At 51.4% G+C, this 18,187-nt stretch overlaps 1 protein-coding gene and 1 long non-coding RNA gene across 12 annotated transcripts in view; one reads left to right on the plus strand and one right to left on the minus strand.

Moving 5' to 3' along the window:
• KCNAB2 (potassium voltage-gated channel subfamily A regulatory beta subunit 2) overlaps positions 1-18,187 on the minus strand; it is a 95,993-nt gene that overhangs the window by 15,449 nt on the left and 62,357 nt on the right. For all 11 annotated transcript variants that reach the window (XM_005217112.5, XM_059875497.1, XM_059875493.1 and 8 more), the window contains 4 exon segments: positions 13,854-13,897; positions 12,988-13,025; positions 3,209-3,288; positions 578-622 (listed from right to left, as the gene is read on the minus strand). In XM_005217112.5, the coding sequence (XP_005217169.1) occupies positions 578-622; positions 3,209-3,288; positions 12,988-13,025; positions 13,854-13,897 (207 nt within the window).
• On the plus strand, positions 13,432-15,682 carry LOC132342470 (uncharacterized). Its single transcript, XR_009490857.1, has 3 exons — positions 13,432-13,782; positions 14,796-14,899; positions 15,416-15,682. It is a non-coding gene; the product is annotated as an uncharacterized lncRNA (long non-coding RNA).

Consider the following 18,187-nt stretch of genomic DNA (forward strand, 5'->3'; position numbering starts at 1 on the left):
TGTACCAGAGGAGGGCGTGGGGGACACCTGAGTGTGTGCACCAGGGGAGGGGATGGAGGGGTTTGGTGGAGGTAGGGGAGGCCCAGCCTTCTAACTGCTTCTGACTTTGCTGAAAATGAAGACACACAGGCCACAAGTGGCCCCAAAGTGCAGTCAAGTGCTCAGCCTGGCCTGACCCCAGGTGTGCGGGAAACTCTGCGTCAAGCCAGGCGGAGGCTCCTGACCCCCCGGCTCAGGCCCTGGCTCCCTGGGGGTGGCCACCCATACTGTGAGCGCTGGCTCCCCTTGCAGGAAGCACAGGGACTGCCTCTATTCTGGGACATTCTCCCCTTCCCAGCAAGAACAATGCTGGGACCACCAGGTCTTAGAAAGCCAGGCTGGCTGCACAGGGCCATGAGGCCAACAGTCAGCACTCTGCCGGCAAATAGGAAGAAACAGCCGTGGGATCCTGCCCACCCTGCCCGGGGCCCCTAGAGCAGGCCTCTTCCCTTCCTGTAGCCTTCTCCAACCTTCTCCCTGTGCGTGTGTGCATGCATGTGCCCTGGAGCTGGAGCATGTGAGCAGAGGAATTAATTACCTCCATCCCTTCTTCTTGATGATGTTTCCTAACACCACTTCAGCTCTGCAGAAAAGACCGAGACATGGGGACTTCATTATTGGGTAACGGAAACCTCAAGCCGCACCCCACCTTGCTCATCAGCCACAGGGTCCCCTGGGTGAAAACACCACCCGGCCCAGGGCTGCTAATGTCTGCGTTGGCCCGGGATGCTCATTCCAGAGTGAGGAGAGCACCTGGGAGCAGCGGGGGCTGCTCCCCATGGAGGTGGCCACGGCCATGTGCCACTGTCCCAGCACAGTGGCTCCAGCTCCCACAGAGAAGGGAGGAGCGACGTCCTGCTTGGAAAGACCAGCAGCGGCTGCTTCCCTGGCCCCTCGGAAATTCACCAGGGAAAACGCTTGGCAACATTACATGGCAAAGTTTCCAGACAAGTGTGTGTTTTTTTTTTAAAAAAACATAGCTTATTCACCAAGCACATTCTCTGTTTGCAGAGACAATCAACAAGTACTCAGGGCTGACTTTCCAGCAGAGTGTGTTCGTGTTTGTGTGTGTCCATGAGTGTGTGTGCATGTCCACGAGTGTGTTTGTGTGCGTCCACAAGTGTGGGTGTGTCCACAAGTGTGGGTGTGTGCATCCACGAGTGTGAGTGTGTTGAGTGTGGGCGTGTGTCCATGAGTGTGGGGGTGTGCACCCATGAGTGTGTGCACTGAGTGTGGGTGTGTGTGTCTCTCTTGTTTCTTGCTTTTGTAACAATAGAGAGATGGACGCCATGCTGACCGCTGTCTGGTCTGCTTGGTGTCACTCTGGGCCCTGCACCAAACTCGTGTCAGCCAGGGTCATGCGCTGACCATTCCAGCCGTGTTTGGCACTGCAGCACTGGATTAACTTTGAAGAACTTTCTGCTCGTGGCAAAATGTTTCTGAGCAAAAAACAACAGACGGAGAATGATCCATACCCAGTGCTCCATTCCAATTATAACAGTGCCTGAGTCATCCACTCAGAAATCATGGGCTCTAATTTGCAAGCTGTTTAGCATCCATTCTGAAGGCTCTTCATTTATGGTCAAGATGCACAGAAAGTCACTCAGCCCCGAGCCTCCTTCCTTTCATTCCCGGGTCTCTCCTTGGTGGGACAAAAGATTAGGAAAGAAGGAAGGAGATGGGCAGCAGGCAGAGGTCCTGGGACTATAGGAGCTGCAGGCAGTGACAACTGAAGCCTGTTGCTTTCAGCTTTGAATTCTGCTGGCCGCGAATTTGGTAAGACTGGCCTCTGTCCAGCGGGGGTGCAGAAATCCTGCAGCTCTCTGGGAAGTGCCCAGAGCATGAGAAACAGGGGGACTCAGTAAGATGGGCGCTTGGCACTCTGGTTAGAAGAGGGACTCAGTGTGCTGGCCTGCGATGCCACCCTGGGTGTCCAGTTAGGCTGAGGGGAGTGAAGACAATGCCTCGAGGAGTGTGGCTGCCATGAAAGGGGGTGTGCGGGACTTGGACACAGGGCCATCTGGAGCTGGGGGAGGCTGTGGGGAGCTGTTGCTCGCACACTCTCGTGGGCAGCAAAGCCAAGGCAGGCGCAGGGCCAGGGAACAAGCTGGGGTGCTTGAGACGGGGGACGCCTCTGGGCTTGGCATCTGCATCTGGCTTTTCCACCTCTGACCCTTCGGCTTAGCTCATCTGTCTGGAAAGCGTTTCACTCTGCTTGAAAGCTGTTGCCAGTGCAGAGGGGTTGGGGGGTGGCAGCAACAGGGGACAGAGGGCCACTGATGGGGACTGGAGGAGACTCAGGAAGGGGGTCCCAGCAGAGGCCCTTGGGGACATGAGACCCTCGGACCCTGGGCTAGGACTTGAGCAAAGGCTGAGCTGGGATCCTGATTCTTGGTCCTCTGGACTCTATCCTGGGCTGCAGGTAATAACCTGGAGCCCAAGAGGCAGGTGCTGGCCCCGAGGCCATGGCACACGGCAGGCCAGGCTGAGTGGCTCAGCTGATGGGAACTTGGCTCGCCCTAGGCAGCAGGGGGCCAGAGGGAGGACGGAGAGCGAGCCAACAAATGATTTCACAAACAAAAGCTGACTTTTGGAAACCCAATGCAGGAGAGTGGATGATTTGATTACAGGCCAGTCTTTAAAACTGAAGCCAGAGGCCTTGGCTGAAGAGCGCTTTTACATAATTGAGTAGGAAAGTTCATTGCCAAGATGGGAAGCGCTTCCTACAGCGCTGGGCTCGGCTCAGCAGACCCCGCTCTCCCCGGTTCCTGAGGGGCCCTGTGTTCCCTGCAGCCCTAATTGCACCATTAAGATGTGAGAGTGCCAGGCATGCGGGGCTGGCTGCAGGTCGCGGGCGCAGCAGGAGAGCCGGAACTACAGCTTAATCACGTTCTCGCCCAGTGCGGCATCTTGGGCACCAGAGGGGCTGCGGTCAGCTCACTGCTTGAACACACGTGAGTTTGGCAAGTCACCGAGTGCTCTGTGATTCTGACCCCATGAAAACACACCTCCTCCAGCCGTTTAGAGTTTGGAAGAGCACGCAGGGAATGGGAGGTGCAAATTGTCTTGGGAAAGAAGAGCACGTCCTGGGAGCAACAGAGGCTCCGGCTCTTCCCCAGGAAGCCATGGTTGGCCCGCACTGCTTTTTCCCGTGAGAAAAGGAACGTACTTGCCCGCCGCGTAGACTTCTGCGGTATCGAAGAGGTTGATGCCATTGTCGTAGGCCAAGGTCATTAGCTGCTCTGCCATCTGAAATGAGAAAATCTGGGTTACTCACAGGCAGCACTGTCTTGCCAACCCAGGCGGAGTGGGGCCTGGAGGCTCAGAGCTCAACCTTGAGGTCTGGGGAGGTCCTCTGAGTGCCGAGGCCCTATCCCTGTGTTCCCACATCCTCTCCTGCCGCAGGGCGAATGTGGAAGCAGCTCAGCCATAGACCCACAGAGAAGAAAGAAGCCAGGATGAATAAAGAAACAGCCTCTGGACTGTGAATATCTTTTTCTTTTTTTTCGGCTTTACTAGTAGGCTTCCCACGGAGAAGGCAATGGCACCCCACTCCAGTACTCTTAACTGGAAAATCCCATGGACGGAGGAGCCTGGTAGGCTGCAGTCCATGGGGTTGCTAAGAGTCAGATACAACTGAGCGACTTTACTTTCACTTTTCACTTTCATGCACTGGAGAAGGAAATGGGAACCCACTCCAGTGTTCTTGCCTGGAGAATCCCAGGGACAGGGGAGCCTGGTGGGCTGCCGTCTATGGGGTTGCACAGAGTTGGACACGACTGAAGCGACTTAGCAGCAGCAGCAGCAGCAGCAGCAGTAGGCTTCCCAGGTGGCACTAGCAGTAAAGAAACCATCTGCCTATGCAGGAGATATAAGAGGTGCAGGTTCGATTCCTGGGTAGGGAAGGTCCCCTGGAGGAGGGCATGCCAACCTACTCCAGTATTCTTGCTTGGAGAATCCCATGGACAGAGGAGCTTGGTGGGCTACAGTCCATAGGGTTGCAAAGAGCTGGACGCAACTAAAACAATGTGGTAAGCACACAACAAATGAGATCTCAGTTCCCTGACCAGGAATTGAACCCGTGCTGTCTGCAGTGGAAGTGTGGAGTCTTAACTACTGGACCACCTGGGAAATCCCATGGACTGTGAATTTCTTGTGAGCAGGGACCCTGCCTGTTGGGTCATCACGGGGCTTAGCACCTGTACTGAGTTGAACCCTGTCCTCCAAATTCACATCCACATAGACTCTCAGAATGTGACCTTGTTTGCCAGTGGGGTTTTTGCACATGTGATCAGTTCAGATGAGGTCACATTGCATTACAGTGAGTCCTACATCCGACATGAGTGGTGTCTATATGAATAGATGCAGACACACAGGGAAGAGGCCGTGTGAAGATGGAGGCAGAGGTTAGGGTAAAGGGTCTACAGTTCAAGGAATGCCAAGAATGGCCAACCTCCAGCAGATCTGGGGGACAGGAATGGAATTCCTTCAGAGCCTTGGAGGCACCACGGCCCTGCAGACACCTTGACTTTGGACTTCTGGCCTCCAGAACTGTTGAAGAAATTTCCGTTGTTTTACACCACCCAGTTTGTGGGACTTTGTTCTGACTGTCCTGGGAAACGAACACAGACCACAACAGGGGCATGATAAAAACCGATCCTTGGCAGGATCAGTTCAGTTTAGTTGCTCAGTCGCATCTGACTCTTTGTGACCCCATGGACTACAGCATGCTAGGCTTACCTGTCATCACCAACTCCAGGAGCTTGCTCGAACTCATGTCCATTGAGTCGGTGATGCTATCCAACCATCTCATCCTCTGTTGTTCCCTTCTCCTCCCACCTTCAATCTTTCCCAGCATCAGGGTCTTTCCTAAAGAGTCAGTTCTTTGCATCATGTGGCCAAAGTATTGGAGCTTCAGCTTCAGCATCAGTCCTTCCAGTGAATATTCAGGGTTGATTTCCTTTAGGATTGACTGGTTTGATCTTTTTGTAGTCCAAGGGACTCTTCAGAATCTTCTCCAACACCACAGTTCAAAAGCATCAGTTCTTTGGTGCTCAGCTTTCTTTATGGTCCAACTCTCACATCCATACATGACCATGACTACTGGAAAAACCATAGCCCTGGTAGCTCAGCTGGTAAAGAATCCTCCTGCAATGCAGGAGACCCTGGTTTGATTCCTGGGTCAGGAAGATGCCCTGGAGAAGGGATAGGCTACCCACTCCAGTATTCTTGGATTTCCCTGGTGGCTCAGCTGGTAAAGAATCTGCCTGCAATGCAGGAGACCTGGGTTCGATCCCTGGGTTGGGAAGATCCCCTGGAGAAGGGAACAGCTATCCACTCCAATATTCTGGCCTGGAGAATTCCATGGACTGTACAAAACATGGGGTTGCAAAGAGTTGGACATGACTGAGTGACTTTCATTTGACGAGACCAACCTTTGTCAGCAAAGTAATGTCTCTGATTTTTAATATGCTGTCTAGGCTGGCCATAGCTTTTACTTCAAGGTGCAAGCGTCTTTTAATTTCATGGCTGCAGTCACCATCTGCACTGATTTTGGAACCCAAGAAAATAAAGCCTGTCACTGTTTCCTTTGTTTCCCCATCTATTTGCCATGAAGTGATGGGACCAGATGCAAACTACAGCTAGAATGTTTCTGTGAGGTCAAATCCCTCGAATTTTTCCCAGCAACTGCAGGGGGTGAAGTGATTGTTTGCAGATGGAGAAACTGTCTTCCTCAGATAACTCTCTGGCCTTGGCCTGTGCTTTTCCAGGCAAGGAGCCGAGGAAATCTGCCTGCAATTGACAGCTCCCTCCAAGGTGCAGTGGAGAATGAACTCTCTGGCTTTCTGGACACAGCAGACATCCTTCTCAGCGGGGGTCATGGATCCAAACTCCTCCACTAGCCATTTCTCGAAGCTCAACTCAGAGGACCAATATTCCCTCTCAGGCCAGCCCAGGGTACAGTGAGTAATACTGGGGGGGCCAAAAAGTTCATTTGAGTTTTTCCATAAGATTTTTTTTTAAAAACATTTGTTCCTGGCTGTGCTGCACAGCATATGGGATCTTAGTTCCCTGACCAGGGATGAAACCCATGCGCCTTGCATTGGAAGCATGGAGTCTTAACCACTGGACCACCAGGGAAGTCCCTAGATCCTATAGAAAAACCTGAATGAACTTTTTTGGCCAATCCTATTTAACCCTCAAAAACTGTAGGACAGAAAGCCAGCCAGTTGTGGCTTCTAGGAGCTTTTCATAACACCAAACACAGAATCCCCACTGGCCAGGAAGGTACAGAGAGGGAGGCCAGTGCTCAGTGGGTGTCAGTGGGGTGAAGGGGAGGCTCAATCGCTGCCTATGGGCAGGTGACTGGTGCGGCCAAATCCCTTTATTTTTCAAGAGAAGCCAGAAATCCAGGATATTGGGGTTGTGTTCAGTTGCTAAGTCATGGCAGACTCTTTGGCGTCCCAATCTATCACTATCTCCTAGAGTCTGCTCAAACTCATGTGCATTGAGTCGGTGATGCCATCCAACCATCTCATCCTCTGTTGTCCCCTTCTCCTCCTTCCCTCAATCTTTCCCAGAATCAGGGTCTTTTCCAATGAACCAGTTCTTCGCATCAGGTAGCCAAAGTACTGGGGCTTCAGCTTCAGCCCCAGTCCTTCCAGTGAATATTCAGGGTTGATTTCCTTTAGGATTGACTGGTTTGAATTCTATGCTATCCAAGGGACTCTCAAGAGTCTTCTCCAACACCAGCATTTGAAAGCATCAGTTCTTAAGCACTCAGCCTTCTTTATGGTTCAACTTTCACATCTGTACATGACTACTGGAAAAACCATAGCTTTGACAATACGGACCTTCGTTGACAAATTGACATCTCTGCTTTTTAATATTCTGTCTAGGTTGGTCATAGCTTTTCTTCCAAGGAGCAAGCGTCTTTGAATTTCATGGCTGCAGTCACGTCCACAGTGATTTTGGAGCCCAAGAAAAGAAAATCTGCCACTGTTTCCATTGTTTCTTCATCTATTTGCCATGAAGTGATGAGACCAGATGCCATGATCTTAGTTTTCTGAATGTTGAGCTTTAAGCCAGCTTTTTCACTCTCCTCTTTCACTTTCATCTAGCGGCTCTTTGGTTCCTCTTCACTTTCTGCCAGGAAGGTGGTGTCATCTACCTATCTGAGGGTGTTGATATTGGGGAGAGGGTGTAAAATCTGTTTCAAATATTGGCAGTGAATCCCAAAGGTTTCAGAGGCTGAGCAGGTCAAAGCTACCCCCATCAGTCAGCTGCTGTCATCAGAGTAGGAAGGCTCTTCGGTGGGGGAGTTTTCTGGATTCCCATCCCCCACCAGAGTAGACTGGCTCCTCTTCTCCCTCCTGGGGCTCAAGTGTAACATTTCCAAAACAACTGCCTTCTCTCCAGGAGCCCTCCCTTCCTCCTCCTCTTCCTGTTTCTCCTCCTTTCTTCCTGTCTGTCCCCTGGGCTGGAATGCTCTGGGTCATCAAGTGGCTTACTCTCTCATGTCTGCCTCCCAGTCCTCCTTTCTCTGTTTTCCTGTTCTTTGTAGTCAGCTCACTAATGGCTCCTAAAGATATTAGGTCCCAGAATCTGTGAATGTCACCTTAGGTAACATTCATGTTACATTTACAGATGTGATTAAATTAAGGGAGATTCTCCTGAATGAACTATGCGTGCTTAGTCGTTCAGTTGTGTCTGTCGCTCAGTTGCGTCTGACTTTTTGTGACCCCATGGACTGTAGACCACCAGGCTCCTCTGTCCATGGGATTCTCCCGGCAAGAATACTGGAGTGGGTTGCCATTTCCTTCCTTCTCCAGGGGACCTTCCCGACCAAGGGATTGAACTTGAGTCTCTTGCATCTCCTGTATTGGCAGGTGGATTCTTAAACCACTGCGCTACCTGGGAAGCACCGGAATGAGCTACGTGAGTCCTAAATGCCACCACAGTTGTCCTTATAAGAGGGAGGTTGCAGGAGATTTGACACAGACAGGAGAAGAGGATGTGACCACAGAGGCAGAGGCTGGGGTGGTGTGGCCATAAGCCGAGGACTGCAGGCAGCCCCCAGACACTGCAAGAGTCAGGAAGGATTTTCCCCTCAAGCCTCCACTGGAAGTGTGGCCCTGCTGACCTTAATTCCAGCCTAGTGATACCAATTTTGGGTTTTGGCCTCCAAAACCATGAGAGAATAAATGTCTATTGTTCTAAACCACGCGGTTAGTGGTTAATTTCTTACAGCAGCCACAGGAAAAGAATGCATTCTTCATCGTTCATTTAACGTATTCTTATCGGGACTAAGACGTGCTTACGAGGTTTCCCTGGGGGCTCAGTGGTAAGGAATCCAACTGTCAGTGCAGGAGACACGGCTTTGATCCCTGACAAGGGCTCAGTCCCCGATCCAGGAAGACACCGCATGCTGCAGAGCGCCTAAGCCTGTGCTATACAGCCTGGGAGCTGCCACTACTGAGACCGCACGCTGCAACTACTGAAGTCTGCACACTCTAGAGCCCATGCTCCACAACAAGATAAACCACTGCAATGAGAAGCCCGCATGCACAGCAACAAAGAGTCAGCATAGCCAAAAACAAATACATAAATAAATAAAATTAAAAACCAAATTACTCTGATTATTCAGTTTTTTTTTTTTTTTAAGGATATGCTTAGGATCTGTGATCTGTCCCACTCTCCAGACAGACAGCAGCCCAAGGGCAGGGACCTGGCCTTGGGCAGGTGCTCAGACAGCATGAGCAGACAGAGGAAGAAAGATCTGAAGACAATCCTAATTACACCCAGGACAGTGCCTTTGGGTGACTGTGAACAGAAAGAGAATGGGGGAATCTGGGAATTATCAGGGCTGATTTTTGGTCTGCTATGATTTTGGTGCAATTTCTTTTCCAGATTTTTCTAAGTAAATGCTTTCCTATGGTATTGGAGAAGACTCTTCAGAGTCCCTTGGATTGCAAGGAGATTAAACCAGTCAATCTTAAAGGAAATCAACCCTGAATATTCATTGGAAGGACTGATGCTGAAGCTGAAGCTCCGATACTTTGGCCACCTGATGCCAACAGCCAACTCTTGGAAAAGACCGCAATGCTGGGAAAGATTGAGGGGAGGAGGAGAAGTGGGTGACAGAGGAGGAGATGGTTGGATGGCATCACTGACTCAATGGACATGAGTTTTAGCAAACCCTAGGAGATGGCGAAGGACAGGGAAGCCTGGTGTGCGCAGTCCATGGGATTGCAAAGAGTCAGACATGACTTAGCGACTGAACAACAATCATATGGTTTTTCCCTGCAACACTGCAACTGTGGCATACAGACAGCTGTCTCTACTGTCTTCTGTGCTGTTTCATCATGGTCCTGTCTCCATGCCAGTCATCAAACATGGCTTCTAAAGACTTTCTCTCTGTGGGTGCATCCTGTTTTGTGTAATGGAGTTTCTGTTTTGTGACTTTCAGTTATTTCCAATGTCAGAGTCTCAGAGGCTGGAGGCAGAAGGAACTTTGGAAGACAAGTGGGCCACCTCCCTATCACCCCCTCTAGGGGACAGCGTCCTGCCCCAGATCTGGGAGGGGCTGCTGGTTCTGAGGCAAGGAGCCCAGGTGGGGTCCCCTTGCATGGCTCTCCAGGTGTGACCTTGGGCACCTGCTCAGTCTGGAGGTTCTGCTTCTTCAGAATGGGATAACAGCACCCACCTCTCTGAGTTGATAGAGGATTGAGAGCCATAATAAATGTAAAGTTCTCAGCCACTATTTGTATTAAATTTTTATTGCCCAGGCTGCTTGGAACATGGGCCCGAGGGGGCATTTTCTACCTGAACAGCTGTGTAAGATCACAGAAAGGGCATTGAACTAGAGTTTGGAAACCTGATTCTGTCCAGGGCAGCTCTGGCACTTTGCCATGTGATGTGAGGTCTACTAACACCAAGTGCTTCCTGCCTCCCTGCCTGACCCATGGAAGTCCCCTTCCCTGGGACAACAACCCACAGATATTTGCAGATGCTGCTGTGACCCCAAAGGATGGCTGACAGCAATCCTTTTCTGTAAAGAGGCTGAGGGTAAATATTTCAGGCTTTTCAGACCAGATGGTCTCTGTGGCAACTATTCCACTCTGCCCTCACAGCCTGAAAGCAGCCACAGACAATATGTAAATGAACTGACGTGGCTGCCTGCCGAAAAAACTTTATTTACAAAAATGGCTGTGGAATCCATAGAGGTAGAGAGTGGATAAGAGGTGACCAGGGACTGGGGGCTTTTGGCTTACTGGGCGCAGAGTTTCTGCTTGGGGTGATGAAAAATGCTGGAAATAGAACACGGTGATGGTTGCATGGCAAAGTTGATGTTAATACCTGTTTACTTCAAGATAACTGTATACTTAATAAATGTATACTTCAAAAATGGTTAACATGGCACATTTTACATTATGCTTATTTTAACTACAGGAAAAGTGATTAAAATGGCAAATTTTACGTTTCATATATTTAAGAAGAAAGGAAAAACAAAAAATAAAAAGAAATCAGGCTGGGGACCAGCTTTGGCCCCGGGGCCATCAGATTAGATCAGATCAGATCAGTCGCTCAGTCGTGTCCAACTCTTTGCGACCCCATGAATCGCAGCACGCCAGGCCTCCCTGTCCATCACCAACTCCCTGGGGCCATCACTTACTAATATTTTCCAAGTCCAGCCAGGACACACCCCTCTGCCACAGTAAATCCACTGGTTCCTCATTTCTGGGTCTCCCTGGCATCTGGGCACAGTGTCTTGTACACAGGAAGTAACTCTAAAAACAGAACTCTGTTTCTGAGTTCCACAGCACGCTGAATGCCTTCCTTTGGACGTGAACTTAGTAAGGGACACAGTGTTCCAGGTGGGCTCACGCAGCTGGAGTGCCCAGTGGGCCTGGGGCCGCACATGTGTTTCTCTGCAGCCCAGATGGTCTTTGCTTTGTCTCCTTGCAGCACTAACCCCGCTGGCTCAGACCAGGCAGTCAGCTGAAGAATAAAATCCAGGCATTCTTCATGTGAACCACAGCAAGGTGGGCCCCTTAGTCTTGATGTATTGATTTTTTGGGACACTAACTGTAGGATTTAATACAAAAATTCTGCTTGCTCTTTTGTTCAGTCATTTTCACCTGTCAGGGCCTTTTAGAACCCTGAATCTGTCATCTGTTGTATCCACCGTCCTTCCAGCTTTGTGTCATTTGCAAATGACTTCCAATGTCTTCATATGTGTCACTATGTCCCTGATGGGGACACGGGGGAGGCCGGAGCCAGCTGTGGCTGTCATTGGATCATTAATCAATACTCTTTGGCTGCGATGGATCTGTTGCTGAAGAAGTCACCTAATTGGATGGTTACCATCCGACCACTTCTTTGTATCTTTCCCACAAGGACATCACACACAGTGTAGCTAATAATGCCATTCAGAAATGAAGCCACATCCTTGAGAGAATTCTTCCACATCGAAAGGGAGGCAGGGGAATCAGACTCAATTTATTTAGGGTAAAGCACATGGACTCCAGGGCTCCGACCTTCTAAGTACTTGGAACCAATCTGGTGGCTGAAGTGGAACAATTGCCTGGACCTTGAAGACTGCCAACTTTACCCTGAGATAGCTCAGACCTAGAGCCTCAGAGCAGGGGCGAATATCAACAGTTCTGTAACAGCTACGGTCACAGAAGGAACCAGAATGCAAATGAAATGCATCTAGATGGTGACAGAAGCCAAGCTTTCCCTTCGAAAAGTAACTAAGCAATCATAGCTAAAGGTCTCAAGTGAACTAATTTATATTTTTAAGGGCTTCCCAGGTGGCACAGTGGCAAAAAACCCGCCTGCCAATGCAGGAGACGCAAGAGACACGGGTTCAATCCCTGGGTTGGGAAGATCCCCTGGAGGAGGGCATGGCAACCCACTCCAGTATTCCTGCCTGGAGAATCCCACGGACAGAGGAGACTGGTGGGCTACAGTCTACGGGGTCTCAGAGAGTCGGACATGACTGAGTACCTATTCATTTTTTAAATGCAACCTTCCCAACAGTAAGCAGGGTGGATATGAAGGCAGACAGCATCTCATGCAGAGGTTCTGAGCTCTCTGAGCAAATACCATCGTTCTCACTTCCAAGATACTCATTTCCTACCCAGAAGTGCATATCAGCCTGGGAATCATCATCCTCTTCAGGACAGACACTGGCCATGCTGCATCCCAGGGTGGGGAGAGAAGCCCCAGCAGGTCCATCCCGTGGCAGTGTGTCCCACGAAAGCTGGCTCTGGGGCATGCGCAGTTAGCAGCTCAGTCAAACATTCATCTGCTTGGTCTTCAGTTTGTAGCAAATTTGCAAATCTACATTCTAATTTTTTTTAAATTTGGCTCTGCTGGGTCTTAGTTATAGCACGCAAGACCTTTGATCTTCATGGCAGCATGCAAGATCTTTAGTTGTGGCATGTGGGTTCTAGTTTCCCGACCAGGGATCGAACCCAGGCCCTCTGCATTGGGAACGGGGAGTCTTAGCCACTGGACCACCAGGGAAGTCCCTCAATCTGCATTCTAAATGCTCTTGACAGACATTTACTGAAGTTTCAAAGCCACGTGGGCATCCTCTGTAGCAGCAGCAGAGATCGCTTAGGGCTTGATGATTCCAAAAGTGAGCTCTCTTGGAATTCTCCTAATTGTGGGGCGGGTGTCACACAGATGAGAAACCTGAGTTTCTGGGACTTTAAAGGATCTGCTGAAGTCTCAAGGCACCCAGCTGCTGGGTGTTAGCACCACTGCCTGGCTCACCCTTTCTGCTGTCCCCCAGGGCACCCTGGAGAGACAGAAGGAGGGAGCCATGGAGGCCGCCCTGAGCGCCGACCACCTGGTACATTTGGAAGACTTTACCACGTGCTCGGGGTGCTGGTGGCCCTCCCTGGGGCCTGGGGGAATGAGCGAGCCCCATCTCACCTCGTCAGTGATCTGGCCTCCGAAGGTCACCCATGTTCCTAGAAGGAGAGACACAGGCTGAAGTCAGAGAATGCCCCCAGGGATGCTAGTTCTCCCCAGGGTGCTTAGACCTCGGGTAGCAGGACATGGCGGTGGGGGGAGAAGGCAGCCATGGGCCACCTTGCTGCTCTGTGAGAGCGTGTGCTGGGCATGTGTGGACATCTGGCCTTTGGGGCAAGTCTCTGTCTCTTGGGGTCAAGGAACCAAGGGGACAGTAAGCGCCCAGAGCAGGCAGCTGGCTGGCGGCCTGTGATGGGTTTGTTGGGGCTCTTGCCACTGCAACTCCTATTCCGGGGACACCCTGTGGGCAGCGGGGCCAGGGCTGTCTCTTTGAAGATGCGCTGGTCTGACAGCCGTGTCCTCACGCTTGCTGGGTGGTGTGTATGTGTATGTATATGTGTGTGTGGGTGGGTGGGTGTACGTGTGCCTTGTGAGGTGGAGAGACAGCATGTTCTCGGAACAGAGGTCATATCTGGCAAAAGGAAAAAAAGGGCAAAATCCAACTGCTCTTCATGAGGGACCCTGTTATGTAAGGAAAGAAGGTGCTGGCTTCAGGGACAGGGGGCTTCCTTGGTTCTCTGCTGCTGGGCAGGGGGCTGTGTGTGTAGAGTGCCCTGGTGTTCACGAAGGCTGGATCTCTGTCCCCCTCCTGTCCTAGGCCCCTCCCCCATGGCCTCCTGGTTGCCATGGCAACCAAGCCTCTCCTTCCCCCATAATCCTGGCTCTGGATGCAGCTCCCTCCCCTCACCCCCAGAGGTGAGCCCTTCAGCCTTCCCACCGCCCTTGTTCCCGTGGTCACCATGGCACCAAGAGGCCCCCACACTCACCGAGCCCCAGGCAGGAGACCCGCAGGCCCGACTTGCCCAGGTTCCTGGAAGACAAACGTGGTGTGAGTTTTCAGCAGCTCAGGGCAGGACCCATTGTTTTCACTGCCCAGTCTCCCGAACCCCCCATGCATGTCATTTAAGGCTCTGAAGGCCAGGGGTCCTTTGGAGAGAAGCCTGCTGCTCACCCACCCTGGGGTAAAGGGCCAACTGTCCCCCACATGCCAGGGCACGGCCATATTGCTGGGCCAGGCCATGCTCTGACCACCGCAGGGCCCCGAAGCCACCGTGGGGAGAAAACATGGAACGGGCCGGGCCCCGAGTTGTTTCATGGGCTGAAATAAGACTGGTTCAGGCCTTGCGGCCCTGCTCTCGTAAGAAGCTTCTCTTTGCATTTCTTTAGTGTCACGTTTGTGTTTTGTGTATCTTCATTTCCCCTCTTTGTGGAGTACAGGACAAGTTAGTCCCACATCCCTTGGGCCATGTGGCCCCCGGCCCTGTCTCTATGCAGGAGGAATGGGGGGAGATGAGAGCTCCACTGAGGGGGGCCCATGCCCACAGCAGGCCTGACCCCCAGCCAGAGCCACAGAGGAGGGCGAGAGCTAGACTGACTCCTGGCGGCACACGTCCTGGTCAGGATTAGTGGCCATAGCTGCGCGGACTGCCCGGGGCCCCACCACAGGCCTACTTAGTGCCTGCCAGATGGGGTCTGTCCCAGGTCCATGGGGACCAGCTGCAGGCTGTCATTAATGCCCTCAGGGGGTCACGGAGGGCAGCAGTGCCCTGCTGAGGCCTGGGCTTCCTGTCCGGCCTGGCCCATCCCTCCTGCCAAGGCTGGCTGGGCTGGAGCCTGCCAGACAGCAGCGAGCAGGGTGGCCCTGTCACCGATTCCCCAAAAGCTCAGGGCAGCAGGCAATCCCCTTTTTCTGATATTCTGTTTTACAGAAGAGCACCTTGGGGAGGAAGTTGGATTCCACCCAGACTTTGAGAACACGCTCCCCACCCCAGTGGTGGCCCTCATTCCAGCCCTTTATGGAAGTCGCCAGATGGTGAGGTTGACAAGTGGCAGGGTGCGAGTCCACCTCCCTCCTGAGACATCTCGGTCCTGGGACCAGCCCGAGCTGTGATACCCCACGGGTGGGAAGCGAGAGAGCTGTGAGAGATGCACAGGGTGGACCCCAGCCTCCTTTCCCAGGGCCCTTGGATGTTTCTAACTTCAGTGGGTGCTGTGTCCTGTTTTTCTACCCCACGTGGGTGGTCCCCTGGGAAGCAGGTATGGGGCTAGCCTGACCCTCCCCTCTCTGACCTTCTGCAGCCTCAGTTTCCCCAGTTACAAGATCCCTGGACCCTGCCCACATCACAGCTGGTTGTTGATCGGGGGTGGATAGAATAAACTTGTAAGCAGTTTGATAACAGTTTGTCACCAAATATTAGTAGTTCTAAATTGTCCAGCTTTCTCGTTACGTTTCCATTAAAATCAGCCCAGCCACTGGCCCACTGTTCCTACAGGATATGCTGGTAGTTTTCCTAAATGAGGACATAATAGCAGCTGTTTTCTTTTCCAGGGAGGGGAGTGGATCGGCAGTGGCTACAGGCAGAGGCTCAGAAGCTGTAAATCAAGCCCTGCTTCGACCTTCCTGGCTGTATGCTTGCCCCTGCGTGTATCATGTAACCACCTGAAGCCTCAGTGAGCTCATCTACAGAATGGGCTTGCGATGCTGCTTCTCTCAGGGGATTGCTGTGAGGATGAAATGGGATAACATGTGCCTGGGCAAAGGGACGCAGAACACTGACTCTGCAGGAGTCTCATTTTCAAGAGAGCACAGAACTGGGGTAGGGTGGGGTGGGAGGGGGTGGACCGCAGCCTTTTCCTTATTCGAGAAACAATGTATAAATCTAATAGGCTTTAAATGTTACCATGTTAAAAAGGGAACTCAAGTTTCCCCCCACCTTTTTTTTTTTTTACCCTATAAATCAATGAAATAATCTACTAATGCCCTCAGCATTGCTTGCACATTCCAACCCAGAGCCACTTGGTTTATGAACTTAGAAAGAGGCGCGATTCATAACTCTGTGAGGTGACAGATGTTAACTAAACCGATGGTGGTGATCACATCGCAACAGGTAAATGTATCAAGTCATCACATTGTAACTTAAACTTATACAATGTTATGGGTCAATTATATCTCCAAAAACAAGGAAAAAATACTTGGAATATTCTTGATTTGCTTCTGACTTGAGAGGAGAGATCTGAAATACAGTATGCATGAAATTCAAGAGCTGATGAGTCGAACACATTCTTTAAACGTTTTCTTATATAGTTTAAATCATGCTTGAATTGATGTTGCTTGCTAAGTAGAAAGTGAACTTGTGTTTTGTTATGTATAAAGAAATAGGAATTAAAAAGGAATTAAAGAAAGAAAGAAAAGCACAATGACATCACTTATAGACCCTGCATCAGGCCAGTTCTTTTTAGTAGGTTAGCTAGTTTATCTCACACATACTTGTGTGAGATACTTGTGGTGAGAAACATATTTGTGGTGAGCAATTAGAAAGCTGCTTAGGAGTGGTCTGATAACAAAGCATCAGGGACTAAAAGTTCTAATCAGTGGTCTTAACCATTTTGGGTCATAAACCCCTTTGAGAAGCCCCTTCCCTGGAAATGAGCACAGTCATGAAAACCTTTAGAACCTTGTTTGTGATGCCTGGGTGTTTGAAGACTTGGGCACCTGATCTGGATAAATCCAGGTGCTGGGAGGGAGACTGAGCATCCCGCCTCTCTAGAACCACCCCCAGGCATGATAGTGGAGGAGCGATTTCCCGGCCAGGCTCTGCAGAAGGTGAAGTTTTAGGCCTGTCCTCCCGCAACTGCCCTTCATCAGCGTGCAACCAAGTGCCGGCACTTACAGCTTGTTCAGGGGCTGGGCGGCTTTAGCAGCAGACAGGTGAGGACCCAGGACAGCAGGCTGAGCCCACCTGTGTCTGTGGCTGAAGAGAGGCGACCGCCCTTGCCCATCAGAAGGGGCTCCGAGTTTCCTCCGAGTGCTTGGTGATGCAGCTGTGGCTCCACCCACCGCCCACAGGAATAATTTAGCAAAACTAGGACACGGCGCCATGCTGCAATTACCCCGCTCAACTTGTTTCCCTGTTAAAATGATGGTATTAGTTCTGCCATCCGCTGCCAGGCCTCCGGAGGAGGAATGAGAAAGGACAGGGTATCTCCGGGCTGGAAGTTTTATAAATATGGCAGCTTGGTGAGGGTGGGGGCAGCCTAACAGCACAGCCTCGTGTGGACCTGGGCTGGAGACACGCTGCCACTCAAAACTTTCTACATGGGGAAATCATTTCCTACAGGTTTTCTTCCCCTAATTAAAACTCGCCACAGTGATAAAATAGTTGGCTAAATCCCTAAACCCCGATAATGTTAGTCTTTATTAATTTGTCTCCTGTCCCTCCTGTGGTCTGGAAAAATGGCTAATGAGGACTCAGGGATTTAAACTTTGCTGGAGGAAAACAGTGATGTTTATCATGGAGCACCCCCCGTCTCCCACCCCAATGGGCCGCACCCTTGAACACTGCATTTCACATTCTAGGCAATTACACATCCTTTAAAAATAGCTGTTCAGGGCTTTTAACTTCAGCCATCTGGGAGGAGGACAAAAATGTGGTCAGGTGATGGAAAGCAACTTGGCCTTGGAGATGGTTTGATGGGCAGGGATGCTGGGGTTTCCTGTCGGCTATCACCCTGTGGGGTATTATCTGTTTACAGCTCTGCCCGCCCCCAGACTCCAGGCTCCCTACGACGGATCTGGGCTACCAGACCTTTGCGATCAGATTGCATCTGGCAGCCACAGGTCCTGGGGGTGTTTGTTGGTGTGAGGTGGGGCTGAGAAGCCCAGGCCTTGGGGCCAGACCCTCAGGATCCAATGCAGGACCCTCTTTTTACTCACAGGTCTTGGTGTCTCCCCTCCTCCACACTGAGCACCTCTATTGCTCAGTGCCAAAGGGGCCCTTTGGCAAGACTGTGGCACCCTGGTGGTACAGGCCACATCACCCTCAGTGCCACTGTGAAGGGCCAGCTCCTTAAGGAGGTGGTCAGTAGCGGGTGGTCCTGGATCAGGCCCCCTGTAGCTCCCACCTGCATGTACCCTGGCTGTGATCCTGGGAGAGTCATCATGGAACAACCCCATCAGGCAGGGACCCCATACTCAGCAGAGCTGTCTGGTGGTTTGGGTTCTGACTTCCATTTCAGCTCTGAGACTGCACACCTACAGGGAAATGAGCCCACCTTCTCCCTCTTACCGCCAGGGCAAGCTTCCCAGGCCCTGCCACCTGTA

The sequence above is a fragment of the Bos taurus genome, chromosome 16 (genome assembly GCF_002263795.3).
Source record: "Bos taurus isolate L1 Dominette 01449 registration number 42190680 breed Hereford chromosome 16, ARS-UCD2.0, whole genome shotgun sequence".
NCBI classification, from domain to species: domain Eukaryota; kingdom Metazoa; phylum Chordata; class Mammalia; order Artiodactyla; family Bovidae; genus Bos; species Bos taurus.